General features: G+C 54.5%; 1 protein-coding gene across 1 annotated transcript in view; it reads right to left on the reverse strand.

Annotated features, from left to right (window-relative positions):
* TBCD (tubulin folding cofactor D) overlaps positions 1-13,160 on the reverse strand; it is a 177,067-nt gene that overhangs the window by 2,753 nt on the left and 161,154 nt on the right. Inside the window, exons 33-38 of the mRNA XM_067716312.1 lie at positions 12,231-12,352; positions 9,695-9,772; positions 6,707-6,796; positions 6,155-6,242; positions 5,002-5,108; positions 2,655-2,739 (exon numbers count right to left, since the gene is read on the reverse strand). Of these exons, the coding sequence (XP_067572413.1) occupies positions 2,655-2,739; positions 5,002-5,108; positions 6,155-6,242; positions 6,707-6,796; positions 9,695-9,772; positions 12,231-12,352 (570 nt within the window). The remainder of the gene's footprint in view (positions 1-2,654; positions 2,740-5,001; positions 5,109-6,154; positions 6,243-6,706; positions 6,797-9,694; positions 9,773-12,230; positions 12,353-13,160) is intronic.

Consider the following 13,160-nt stretch of genomic DNA (forward strand, 5'->3'; position numbering starts at 1 on the left):
CCAGGGGGCCTACATCCTGGAGCTGCCACAGTGGCGCTAAGCACACACGTTGCCAGGGAGCACCCATCACTTTGGAATCTGCTTGTCAGCATTTCCCACCGTGAGTCCTCTGCCAGGTGAGTCCACCGGAAATGGGAACCAGTGACCCCCGCAGCCTGAGGCTCACGTCGGGGGTGTTCAGGGCAGGCAGCTGGGTGCGTGGAGACCTAGAACCACGCACTACAACCGCCATGCACTTCTGCCCGGACGTCCTTCCTCAACAGGAAGCTCTGAAACAGCCTCTCCAGAGCCAGGGTTCAAACCCAAGGCCAGAGGGACACAGCTGATGGGAACAGGAGGAGGGCACGCCCACTCGCCAGGACCACAGTCCGTGTTCCTGTGACCCACTCCAGCTCCTGCAGGACCCACAGACTGACGACAGACCGAATTCTGATTCTCTGCCAAGAACACACAAAACACAAAAAGTCTCAAGTCTCCCACAACCTGCAAGAACAGCTTGTGGCCCTCGAGCTCAGAAAACCGCAGCTACAACGCACACACCACACTTGCCGTGGAGGACGGCAACTTCAGCAGACACCAGCCGGCCCTGGGCGGCCCTGGAGGTGACAAAGTCCCAAGTGGGATGGGTGTCCTGGGGGCAACCGACACGGCGGAAGGCTGCTATGCTGCTCTGAGGGTGAGAGAGGCCAGGGCGCTCGGCAGAGGACTGGTCCTGGGTGCCGTGCTCCACAGGACACACGTGAGACGTGCCTGGCCGGAGAGAGCGTGCTGGCGGGGGCAGGGCGGGGGACAGGGCAAGCGGGAGCAGCAGCAGAAACACTGCCCCATCGCTTGGGGTGCCCCCAGGCTCAGCCCACGGGGAGGAGCTGGCAATGGGCACACAGTCTGGCTTGCAGGGTGAGGTTGGGGGCAGGTGGGAGAGGAGAGTGGAGGCCTCAGCTCTGCTCCCGTCCCACGGCCCTGCCAGGGCCGCCTCCCTGGGGTCCTGAAAGCCCTACGTGGACCGTGACATGGAAAGCGAGGCAGGCAGCATGGCCTGGAATGTTCTAGACCCTGGAATTCAAGGAAGGAGCTTGTTGGAGCTGCATTTGGAGGCCTCACAAAGAAGGGGCCCCGGGGAAATCAGTGAAGTTGGAGCACACCCTCACAGCATACACAAAAACAAACTCAGAATGGTTTAAAGACTTAAACATAAGACACGACACCGTAACACTCCTAGAAGAGAGGATAGGCAAAACATTCTCTGACATAAATTGTACCAATGTTTTCTTAGGTCAGTCTCCCAAGGCAACAAATAAAAAAAAAAATAAACAAATGGTACCTAATCAAATTACAAGCTTTTGCTCAGCAAAGGAAACCATAAAAAAAAAACTGAAAAGACAACCTATGGAATGGGAGAAAATATTTGTAAATGATGCAACAGACAAGGGCTTAATCTCCAAAATACAAACGGCTCATACAACTCAACAACAAAAAACCCAATCAAAAAATAGGCAGAAAATCTTAATAGACATTTCTCCAAAGAAGACATACAGATGGCCAGTAGGCACATGAAAAAATGCTCAACATCACTAATTATTAGAGAAATGCAAATCAAACCTACAATGAGGTACCACCTCACACCAGTCAGAATGGCCTTCATTAAAAAGTCTACAAATAACAAATGCTGGAGAGGGTGTGGAGAAAAGGGAACCCTTTTACACTGTTGGTGGGAATGTAAGTTGGTGCAGCCACTATAGAAAACAGTGTGGAGGTTCCTCAGAAAACTAAAAATAGAATTACCATATGATCCAGCAATCCCACTCCTGGGCACATACCCAGACAAAACTATAATTCAAAAAGATACATGCACCCCTGTGTTCAGAGCAGCACTGTTCACAATAGCCAAGACATGGAAACAACCAAAATGTCCAGTGACAGACGAATGGGTAAAGAAGATGTGGTTTATATACAATGGAATATTACTCAGCCATAAAAAGAACGAAATAATGCTATCTGCAGCAACACGGATGCAACTAGAGATTATCATACTAAGTGAAGTAAGTCAAAGAGGAAAACAAATACCATATGATATCACTTATATGTGGAATCTAAAATATGGCACAAATGAACCTATCTACAAAACAGAAACAGACTCAAGGACATAGAGAACAGTCTTTGTGGTTGTGGGGTGGGAAGGGAGAGGGAAGAACTGGGATGTTGGGATTAGAGATGCAAACCGTTACATACAGGATGGATAAACAACAAGGTCCTACTGTATAGCACAGGGAACTATAATCGATATCCTGTGATAAACCATAATGGAAAAGAATATGAAAAGAAGAATGTATGTGTATAATTGAGTCACTTTGCTGTACAGCAGAGATTGGTACAACACTGTAAATCAACTATACTTCAATTTAAAAAATTAAATTAAAAAAATTTTTAAAAAACTTATAGCAGCTAGGATGTGGGAGTACTTAAATACTCAGTTTGGTCTACTGTTTGGATAATGATTAGTAAACACTTTAGATGTTATATTAAAAATTCTATTGATTAATAAATATTGAAAAAGCTAGAAAAATATTTTAAAATAGCGTCTATTTTAAATTGTAAAAAAAAGAAAAAGAAGGGGCCCCAGGTCCCCCATGTGGCCTGAGGGGACAGGTGGTTACCTTGGGGACGAGCTGAGGTCTGGGCACGCCCAGGAGGTCACACAGGCGGTTCCGCTGGGCTCTCACGACCGGGAGCTCTGCATCCCTGGGGAGGAGAAGAGGGGAGCAGCATCAGCCGCAGGAACAGTCCTGCAGTTAAACCTGCCAAGATCTGTAACTCTCACTACACTTCCTACCGGGTGTGCAGAAAACCCAAGGCACCTTAGATTAGGTAGGAATCAGGGGAAAAGGACGCCTCACTCCAGAACGTACACCCCGGCGAGCCTAGCTCGGGCAGGACACCTGCACAAGGCTTTGCTCCTGAGCCCTTTCTTGGGAAACTGCAGAGGACGAGCCCCACAAAACAGGGAGCCCCGTGAGGGGCACTCGGCCCCCAAACAGCCCAACCCAGGGGCGGGCGACAGGAAATGCTAAGACAGCGGCACAGGTTTTATCCCATGGGTTTTAAGTTTTATTTGACTTTGAAAGCTGTTTACTTATAACTTTCATTAAAAACAAAAATTAAATTCAGCAATACCATAAAGAAAACTGGGCATGTTTTTCTTTTATAATAAGAAAAAATGAGTTACCTTTAAATCCTCTGGAAGGTTAATCCCGCCCTGAACTGTGAGAGGAGAAAGGCAGGCGTGGGGAACTCAGGGGAACTCTGGGACCCACTGGGTGTTGGTGGTTTCATGTCATGCTCCCTTCCCTGTCCTAGAGTGTGATGCAGAACGTGCCTCCGTGCTTTTAAAGCTGACAACGTAACAGAAAAATGTGTCCCGTCCCAGCTGCTCACAGAGCAGAGGCATCCACATTTCCTGAGGCCACGTTTTCTGCTCTGGAATTTTCACTGAGGCGCCCACAAGATGTTCACCAGAATGCCCTCCTGCTCGAGGCCAAGTATCTCCCTAGAAAACCTTAACACAGCCCTAAAACCAGAGGCCCTTTTCTGTCCTTCAGGCCACAGTGGCTCACGTCCGAGCAGGGGAGCTGGGCCGTCAGGCCAGGAACGGAAGCTGCATCAATGTGAGGTCTGTGCGGAGCTCAACCCTTGTAGGAACATCACTGTTCTGAGGGTAGTGCATGTGAGTAGGTTACGTACATCCTTTCCCGCGTAAGCAGGATGCACTGACCCCAGTGACGGAACCCAGTCCTGGGGGACCCTCATCACTGGTGCCTGAAAAGGCCGCTGCCTAAATAACCTCTGAACTTTGGTCCTGTGTCCAAAACGGGGCTGAGTGGTCACCCTGTAGGGGCAGTGCGAGCGCCTGAATGTGCATATGCACGTTTGTGAGTGTGTGTGCACGTGAGTGTGTACAGTGCCTGGAATGGGACAAGCGTCACTCCCGTGTTTGTCGTCATTCGGTGTTGCCCGCTGGACGCATGCTCACGGGCTACCCCTTCCCCTGCTTCCCCATCAGCCCCCTCCACCCCCATTCAACACCCCTCTTTCAAACCTGCCGCCCAAGCTCAGAGTTGAGGAGCCAACAGAGATGGCAGGAAACTGTGCCTAAAACGAACCTGGAGACCCAACCTGGAGCAAGGGCTGACCCTGGCTGTCTGGGAGGGAAGTGGGTGTCTGGGGTGGGAGGGAGGACAACTTATTCTTCCTGGTTCCCTCCGTCTGTTTGATTTTTGAATGTGTCCACATGTGGCCTTTTCCACCAAAAGTGAACAAAGGCCAGTGGACGGCTCTCCTCTGCAGCGAGTCTGGGCCTGGGGGCTCCTGCTGCAGCCACTCAACACCCTTCCGCTCCTAGGGGGCCACAACTGACACACGTGGCGTGTCCCCGAGGAGGGAGAAACTGCCTGCCACGCCACACACTCCCCTGCATTTCTGACACCACAGTTCAGGGAGCAGGAGCTGCCATTCTCGAGTGACTTCAACCCCAATAAACCGCAGAAACAGGTGCACCAGCGCCCACCAGCACCCAGAGCCGTGACGTGATCAACAGAAAAGCGACCACAGAGAAATAGGAAGTCAGCCTCTAACCAATCAGTGCTCAGAACAACCCACCTTTTCACTTGCAAAAATTGTATTTGGGAAAAAATAATTTCACTTTGAAAATCTTCCAGCCTGAACACCCCAGGAAGATCCCCCTCCTCCCTCATCTGGCCGCCCAGCCCCTCTTGGGTGTAAGGAGTGAGCCTGTGCTACAGAAACGCGGACACGTGGGTGAGGAGAGATTGGTTACAGACACCACTGCTCCTCGTAAACCCAGAGCTGAGGCGGAGGGCTGGAGCCCGTCTTCCCTCTTTGCTCTGGAGGGTTTTGGGAGAGACCACAAACAGGCTCTGGGCGTCCCGCTCACTTTGGCACTGCACCCGCCACACTCTCGGGAAGAGGGCAAGGGCCCATGCTCACCAGGCCGTGCAGTTGAGCACAGCCATGACCTCATCTAGGATGTCCGCAGCCACCACATCGTAGGTCAGCACCATCTCATACACCTGGCTGGCTGTGCTCTTCCGGATCTGGAGGGACAGAGCAAGTTGGTGGGAGGGGAAGGCCCATGACAGAGAGCAGAGCTGACGGGACTCTGCCCGGAAGCAGGGACAGGGCCCAGGCACCTCCCGGGGGCCCAGAGTCCAAGTAAAACAGGAAAGGCTCGCCGGGCAGACAGTTAAGAGGAGCTGACCTTGGACCGCTGCTCAGGAGACCGTGGCCACAACCGATGAGTGACCATGAGATGCGCTCAGCCCGGGGCGCCCCGTTCCCCTGTGGTCCCCCAGAGGCCCTTATCAGGAGGAGCATCATTCTTACTGAAATCCTTCATTAAAAACCTGCACCTTATCAGAGAAGTCCTCTCACCTGCTTTCTTTTCTAGCTGTCCCTAGGGGGGGGACTTATTTCATGGAACAGGTGCTCTCGGAATCCCAAGGCCTAACCCCAGAGCTCCTGGTTTGGCAGGTCAAGGCCTGAGAATCTGCATTTATGATCGTGGGGGGAGGGCCGTCCAGTGACCCCACTTTGAAAACAGCTGTGCTAGATGAGAGTTAAAGTTACTTTAGCTGTTAAAGAAGGTGTCACATTTGAGTTATCTGAAGAGCATTTCTTCTGCCAAAGGGAAAGAAGAGACTTCCTGGGAAACCCGACCCTGGGGTGGGGGCTGTGGGGTAGGCGCCTTCCAGGAGCCCCTGAGCCAGAGCCTGCAGGACCCCAATGGGCTGAAACTCCCCACCCACCCACCCACCCCGTGGCAGGGCACCTGGGAGCACCTGCGGCCAGGTTCCCAGGGGGCAGGGGTCCCAGCCAGCGTCGGGTGTTTCCCTGGCGCCTGGGCTCACTCCCCGGGGCTCCAGGGGCACATTTGGCCCCAGGCCCTTCGCCCCCAGGGGCCAGGCTCAACCATCACACTGCAGCTGCCGCATCCACAGGCACAGTATGCCCCGCCCACCCTGATGAGGACCCGCCCCCCATCAAGGTCCGCTTGTGCCAACACCAGGAAGCATCCGATCCGGCGCCAATGTGCAGCCCAGGATGCCGGCCCCGAGTGGGGCCTGGAGCTGCAGACACTCACCACGGGGAAAGGGTGGCAGAGCAGGAGGAAGAGCTGCAGGAGGACCTTCCTCCTCACGTCTCCGGGGAACTGCACCAGCCCACAGAACCTGTGGGGACCCCGCACTCTGGTGAGCTGACCCCCGCCCGCGCCTGCTGCCTGGATACCCCACACCTTCACTTCACTGGGGGGCCTGCCAGTCTGCGTGGGATGGGAGGCCCCCCAGGTGCTGCCCATGGTGACCCCCAGGCCTCAGGGCTGTTCCACTGGGGAGGCAGCCCTGGGTTCACGTCCACTTTCTCCCCGCAGGTGGGGGCATCCAGATCTCCAGAGTGTCAGGGAATCGGGGCTTTTTCTATGACAACACTCCCTGACCCGACACCCACCCGTCTGGGAGGCTGGTCCAAGGGTGGGTAGGCTGTGGCCGGGCCCACCTGCTCCACCAGGAACACCGGTCGGCATGACCAGGGCCACCCGCCTCTCACTCTGACATCAGAATGCCCCCGACCCCGCGCTCTCGGCTGCTGGGCCGGCCCCTCCCTTTACCGCCTCAGTGAGTTACTTGGAACTCACACCGCGATGCTGGACCTCAGTTTCTGGACGTCTTTGGACTTCTTGATCTCCTCCTTACAAAGCGCGAGCAGCTTCACACAGAAGGGGTGGCTGGAAGGAAAGCACAGGACCCAGAGGTGGGCTTCCAGGGAACATCTGATGATGGCGGCCACCCCCAGGAGGAGAAGCCTCGCCCCTGGGGACATGCACCAGGGCACGTCAACACCAGGGCATTGTAACTGGCTCCTTTGCAAGTGCAGCAGGGACAGACACCCGCTGTCTCGCGTACTCAACAAACCACCTTCCCCGCGGCACCTCCCCGGCCTCACGGCCCCTCAACAGGAGGGCAGGCTGACCCCTGGTGGGGCCTCGACGTAACAGGAACACCCAGAACTCAGCCCCGCTGCAAGCCCAGCCAACGTGTGCCGTGTCAGCGCCAGGCTCAACCCAAGATCAAAAGAGGACGACCGAATCGTGGCCAGGCCCCACTCACTCACTTCCAGGTCCAGGTCCTTGGAGGGTCAGGGAGGGACTGGAGGCGTCCTCCCCAGCTCTGCTTGGCCGAGGAGCCACGACCAGCATGAGTCCCCGTGAGATGAACATGCTCCTCTCCTGCGGAGCCGCAGCCCCAGGCCAATTCTGGCCATACGACGAGGGCTGAAGTACAGTGGTCTGAGTGGCCCCACGCTCCCTCTTCCCGTCCACTGGCCAGGTGACCTGGGATATGGCTGGGGGCAGAGCCTTATCTCACCAGACTCCCGCATGAGGGCGCAGGACAGACCTCCCGCCCTAGGCAGGCAGAAAGCAGCCGCCCATGGTGGCCATTTCAGGGTCAGCCTGTGACAGCAGCTCGCCTGACCAGAAGTGGTCCCAGGGAGACTCTCCCGTCTTCTCAGGCTAAAGGAGACCCAGCCCCCCAGTGGCACCCCTGCCACCTGCCATCCACGTGGCACCACTGTCCTCCCAGCCGGCCCGCCCGCCAGCCCCACCCCTCCCTGATCCAACCGGCTTCTCCCCACAGCTCACTGAAATGCCTGTCAGGGACCAAGTGACCACCAGGTCGCTGAAGGCCGTGGTCACTCCTGTCGTCAGCCAACGTGACCACTCGGCACACATCATCGACGACCCCTGTGACTGCCCCTCCGCCTCACCTTCTTCCTGGTAGATCTGCTTCCCCTCTGCTCCCCGTCTCCCTAACGATGGGGCACCCCTACAGCTCTGTCACAGCGCTTCTGTCTACACCTGACCCCCTGGTGGCCTCATGGGACCACATACCACCCATTTTCTGAGGACATTCCACCGAGTTCCAGCCTGGAAGATCCATCTCCACTGGACGAGATCTAACAAGCATCTTAAACCAAACATCTCTGCTATGAACTGAATGTTTGTGTCCCCGAGATTCCTACGTTGAAGCTCTAATCTGGAACATGAGAGTGTTAGGAGGTGGGGCCTTGGGAGGCGATTAGAACATGACATGGAACCCACAGTGGGATCAGTGCCCTGCAAAGAGGAGACACAAGAGGTGGTCTTTCTGCCACGGGAAGACACAGCGAGACCGCGTCCCTGTGCTGATCTCGGACATTCAGCCTCCAGCATCAGGAGGAATGAGTTCCTGGTGTTTAACTGCCTGGGCTGTGGTATTTCTGTTACAGCAGCCTGACCTGCTAGGACAGCCTTCCAACTGGACCTCCAGGCCTCTCTGGTCCACACCGACTCCATCCAGCCTTCCTGTCTGAGAACAACTGCCCCCTTCCAGTGGCCAGTCCAGGAAGCCCACAGTCACCCTAGGCTGCCTCATCCCCTCACACCCACACTGATCTGCAACCGGTGGTGTTCGGCAGCATGCACGGGGGCCCACTGCTCTCTCCAGCTCCCCGGATCCCATGTCTCCTGCACAGCAGCACCCCCTTTCCTGGACCCCGAGACTCCCCTCCAGCAGCAGTAGCAGCTGGAGTGCCCATGACCCCCCGCTGCGGGAGGTGAGCCTGACACTTGGGGTACTATTTTCTCCTACCATTTTATTTTGAAATTTTCAAACCAGGAAAATAGGTTAAGATCTGAAACAGAATATTTAGTAAGCACAGTCATACAACGTATAAAAGGATCACACCCCACAACCATGGGGTGTATCCCGTGAATGCACAAGTTGCTCTGACAGTAGGTATAAGAAACATGCTGTGATGTACCATCGGCAAATTAAAGGGGAAACCCTTTGATGTTATTCAGTTAAAAGAGCATTTAAGCATCTCAGCAAAGACGTAACGACAGGGACCAGATCTCACTCCCACCTGGAAGAACTAAAAGTGAACAAAACTCCCTAGACAGCAGGCTGCAAAGGATGGTGACCACTGAGGCCTGGGAGGCAAAGGAGGTGAGCCTGCAACTGCCCAGCTTCCTGCCTGCGGAGGGGACACGGAGGGGACCTGGGCAGAACCTGGTGCCACCCTGAGTTTTTGGTTTGCAGGGAAGAGGGCCCCCAAGGATTCACCCAAGCCCTGATCAGTGCAAGGACACAGCCCCAGACTGGGGAAGAACCCACAGAAAGATGACACACAACGACTGTCACCACCAAGGCAGCAGAGCCTCAAACAGGGAGGCCGATGAAGCGGCTGCGGTGTACCTGTGCTCAGCAGCTGAGGAGCCCTGAACACGGCAGAGGAGGGAAGACCCACTCCCTGCGTCCACACCCACCCGGCCTGTCTGAGGTGGGCTCTCCACCTGCACCAGATCCCAGCACCATGACCACCACGGCCCTCTGCGATCCCCATTCACCGTCGGGCCTGCCGTCCGTAACTGCCCTGACTGCAGGCCCCCGTCAGAGGGGACGCCTCACCTGCTGTTTCCCGCCTGGACAGCAGGGCTGCAGCAGGGCCTCACCCCCATGTGGGAGCAGCCAATGCTTCCTGGTGGCACTTACACTGTGTATAAAAACTGACCCTGAACGTACTAGAAAGCTATCTCCTAGAAGCTGGATTTCTGGATCTCACCAGCTATTCTCTGAACACTCACTTCTCCTTGGCGGTGAAGATGGCGAAGCAGCCGTTGGCTAGCATCTGATCCAGCATCTTTAGCAGCGGCACAGACACCCTGGGAGAGAAGACATGTGTGAGACGCCAGGTACCAGAACCCAGCAGAAGGGAAGACCTGGGCACGTGGGAAATTCAGTGCTGCTGAGACGAGGGCTCTCCCTGGAGGGCCGTCAACTCAACCCCAACCAAAATCCTGGCAGGATGTGTGCGGAAAATGACAAGCCAATTCTAAAGTTTATATGGAAACACAAAGGATGAAGAAGAGCCCAAACAGCTACAGGAAGAAAGGACGAAGCTGGAGGGCCAATACTGCTCAATTTAAATAACTGTGGCAGGGACTTCCCTGGTGGTCCAGTGGGTAAGATTCCGCACTCCCAATGCAGGAGGGTGGGTTCGATCCCTGGTCGGGGAACTAGATCCCGCATGCATGCCACAACTAAGAGTTTGCATGCCACAACTGAGAAGTCTGCACGCCACAACGAAGATCCCACGGGGCCACAACTAAAGACCCGGCACAGCCTAAATAAATATTTAAAAAAATAATAATTATTGTGGCAAAGCTCAAGTGATCAAAACCGTGTGATCCTGGTATGAAGACAAGCAAACACATCAAGGAAGAGAAAAGTCCCAAACTGGGCTGCACATCCACAATTTCTGACAACGATGCCAAAGCAACGCAGTGGGAAGATCAGTCTTTCCCACACGTGGAGAAACTGGGCGTCCACAGGCAAAACCAGGACACAGACCTGGACCTGTAGCTTGCGTCACACAGAAACCAACCCCAAACGGACCTGAGGTCTGAATGGAACACTCAAACTATGAAACTTCTAGGAGAAAAACGTAAGAGAAAGTCTTTGTAGCCTTGAAGTAGGCAGAAATTTCTTAGATATGACACAGAAAACACAATCGATAGAACAACAAGAGTACAAACAAGTTTACCAAGATGTAAAATATTTGTTCTTAACAGAGAGACTGTTAAGAGTGTGGAAGACAAGCTAGAGGCTGGGAGGAAACATCTGCAAATCACGTCTCACAAAGGACCTGTCCAGTATGTGTAAGAAAATCTCAAAACCCGGCAGCAAGGTAAAAAAGAAGCACCCAGTTTAAAAATGAGCAAAAATCTGAACAGATACCTGACCGAAGAGGCTGTGCAGACAGCCAGCAAGCGCCCGAGAAGGTGCCCGGCACCCTCAGCCAGGAGGGAAACTCAAATTACAGCCACGACGAGAAACCACACCCCCTTGGATCGGCTGAAATGAAAAGGATCGACCACGCTGGCCGCGGTGAGGACGTGGGCCCCCAGAACTCTCAGAGGCCGTGAGCAGGAAACGGTGCAGCCACTTCAGAAAACAGTCCGGCAGTTTTAAATATTCACCCGCCCTGTGACCCCAGCCAGTCTACTCCTTAGCATTCACCCAAGAGCAGAGGAAAGACAATTCCACATGAAGGCTTGTGTATGAATGTTCATCACAGCTTCACCTGCAGCTGCCTCAACCTGGAAGCAACCCCAGTGCCTATCCACAGGTAAACAGACAAATTGTGATGTACCCACACAACAGAACATAACTCAGCACTAAAAAGGGCGACTCTGAAAGAAACTCGCTGCATCCGAGAAGCCAGACGCTAACGGGGCGCACACTGCATGATCCCACCCTCCTAACGTTCTAGAAAACGCCAACTAAGCTACAGGGACAGAAAGATCAGTGGCTGCCTTGGCGCTGGGGGACCCTGGGGGGCGGGGTTAGAAGGGGCAGGAGGCAACTGTGGGTGACAGATGTGCTCAGTGTCTTGACTGTTTTTACGGTTGCTGACATGAGTCAAAACTTCTCAGACTGTACACTTTACGTGGGCTTTGTTAGATGTCTTCTACGCCTCCAGACAGCTGCTCGCGGAAAGAGCAGAGAGCAATGGCCTGAGTGTTTGTTTGCTGAGGGCTCTCTGTGCTTCCCAGGGACAGGACGAGGGCCTGCATGAGGGGACCTGCAGCCGTGCGGTGGTGACCGGGGGCCCAGATGCTCTGGGCCAGTTGAGAGCGAGTCCAGGAACAGCCCTCTCAGAAGGTGCGGGAAGCACCCCCAGTTCCGAGGTAGGGCTTTGGGGTCTACACGCCCTCTTCTTGGAAAAGCGGGTAACAGAATGCCACAGCAAAAACATTTAGAAAACGGGTCACGCTCCAATCCTGGCAGGCTGAGATCTCATCTTCTCGATGGCCATGGCTGTGTGCGAACCACGTGTCTGAACAGTGGCACTGACATGTCAGTGTGCGTGACCAGGGAGCACCACAGGCCAGAGCCACACGAGCTCTCCTGGCTCACAGCCCCTGTCACTTTACTTCCAACGTGCACAACCGGCCCAGAGTGCAGGTTGCGAGGGGCCCGGGAGGTGACTCTGGTCATGCCCTTGCCTGCCCTTGCCCATGTTCCTCACCTGGGCCCATCCTACCTCCCCTCAGAGCCCTGCTGGGAAATGAGACCCTGGGGATCTGAGAAACCACTGTGAACAGCACCACCACTCACCTGTCGTTCAGAAGGCTGTCCTCAAAGACCTGCAGAAGGGTCCCAGTGAAGTCCTCCAGGGCTTGCGGGTCGTTCTGAATCCCCTTCATGTACTCAAAGAGGCCCTGTGTTGAGTACCTGACCTGTAATACAGCATTCTTGTAAGAGGGACAAGACCACCCCACTCCTGGCACCCCCTGCCTCAGGGCTGGCCGCGGTGACAGACTCAAAACATCTGCTACAGAGCGTCAGGTTCCCTCAGAGCCTGTCTGGGCCAGGCATGAGCGCAGCCACAGTGCGGACACCCGAAACGGAAACGCAGCTCTGGACGCACCAGCACAACCCAAGCCCTCACATGCTGTTGCTAAATTTGGACCCCTTAGAGGTGCGGTATCTGGGCGACCACCGCTGCTGGGGAGCAAAACCAAAGGCACCTCCCCTCAGGTCAACAGCTAACACCATCGCACAACCAACACCCAACTGATGAGTCCTCACGAAGGAGTCTACAGAGCAAGAAAGCAGATGCAGGCCTCCCTCTGACAGCAGACACTGGATCACATGACACAGAATGTAGGAGGATATTGTGTTATTACAGAGAAATGCAGTCACAAAGATGAGCATGTGATGGAAAAGCACGAGAAACAGATTTCAGAACAAACTGAATGGTAATGAAGATACAATTACCAAAACACCAAAAAATGCAACAGTGAGAGGGAACGAGCAGGCTACACAGAACTGCAGAAACTGCAGTAATTTGAAAAGAAGCGTGAAGATGGAGAGGATGGACTGTGGGCGGGAATGAGGACGGTGGAGAACTTTCCAGAAGTGATGAAAACCATGAATCCACCGGTTCAGGAAACACCGAATCAGGGCCCAGGGAGCGATGAGAGGCGAGAGGGAGAGGGAGGGGCCCACGCAGGGGAGACAACACAACAGAACAGAGAAAACACA

The sequence above is a fragment of the Pseudorca crassidens genome, chromosome 19, assembly GCF_039906515.1.
Source record: "Pseudorca crassidens isolate mPseCra1 chromosome 19, mPseCra1.hap1, whole genome shotgun sequence".
NCBI classification, from domain to species: Eukaryota; Metazoa; Chordata; class Mammalia; order Artiodactyla; family Delphinidae; genus Pseudorca; species Pseudorca crassidens.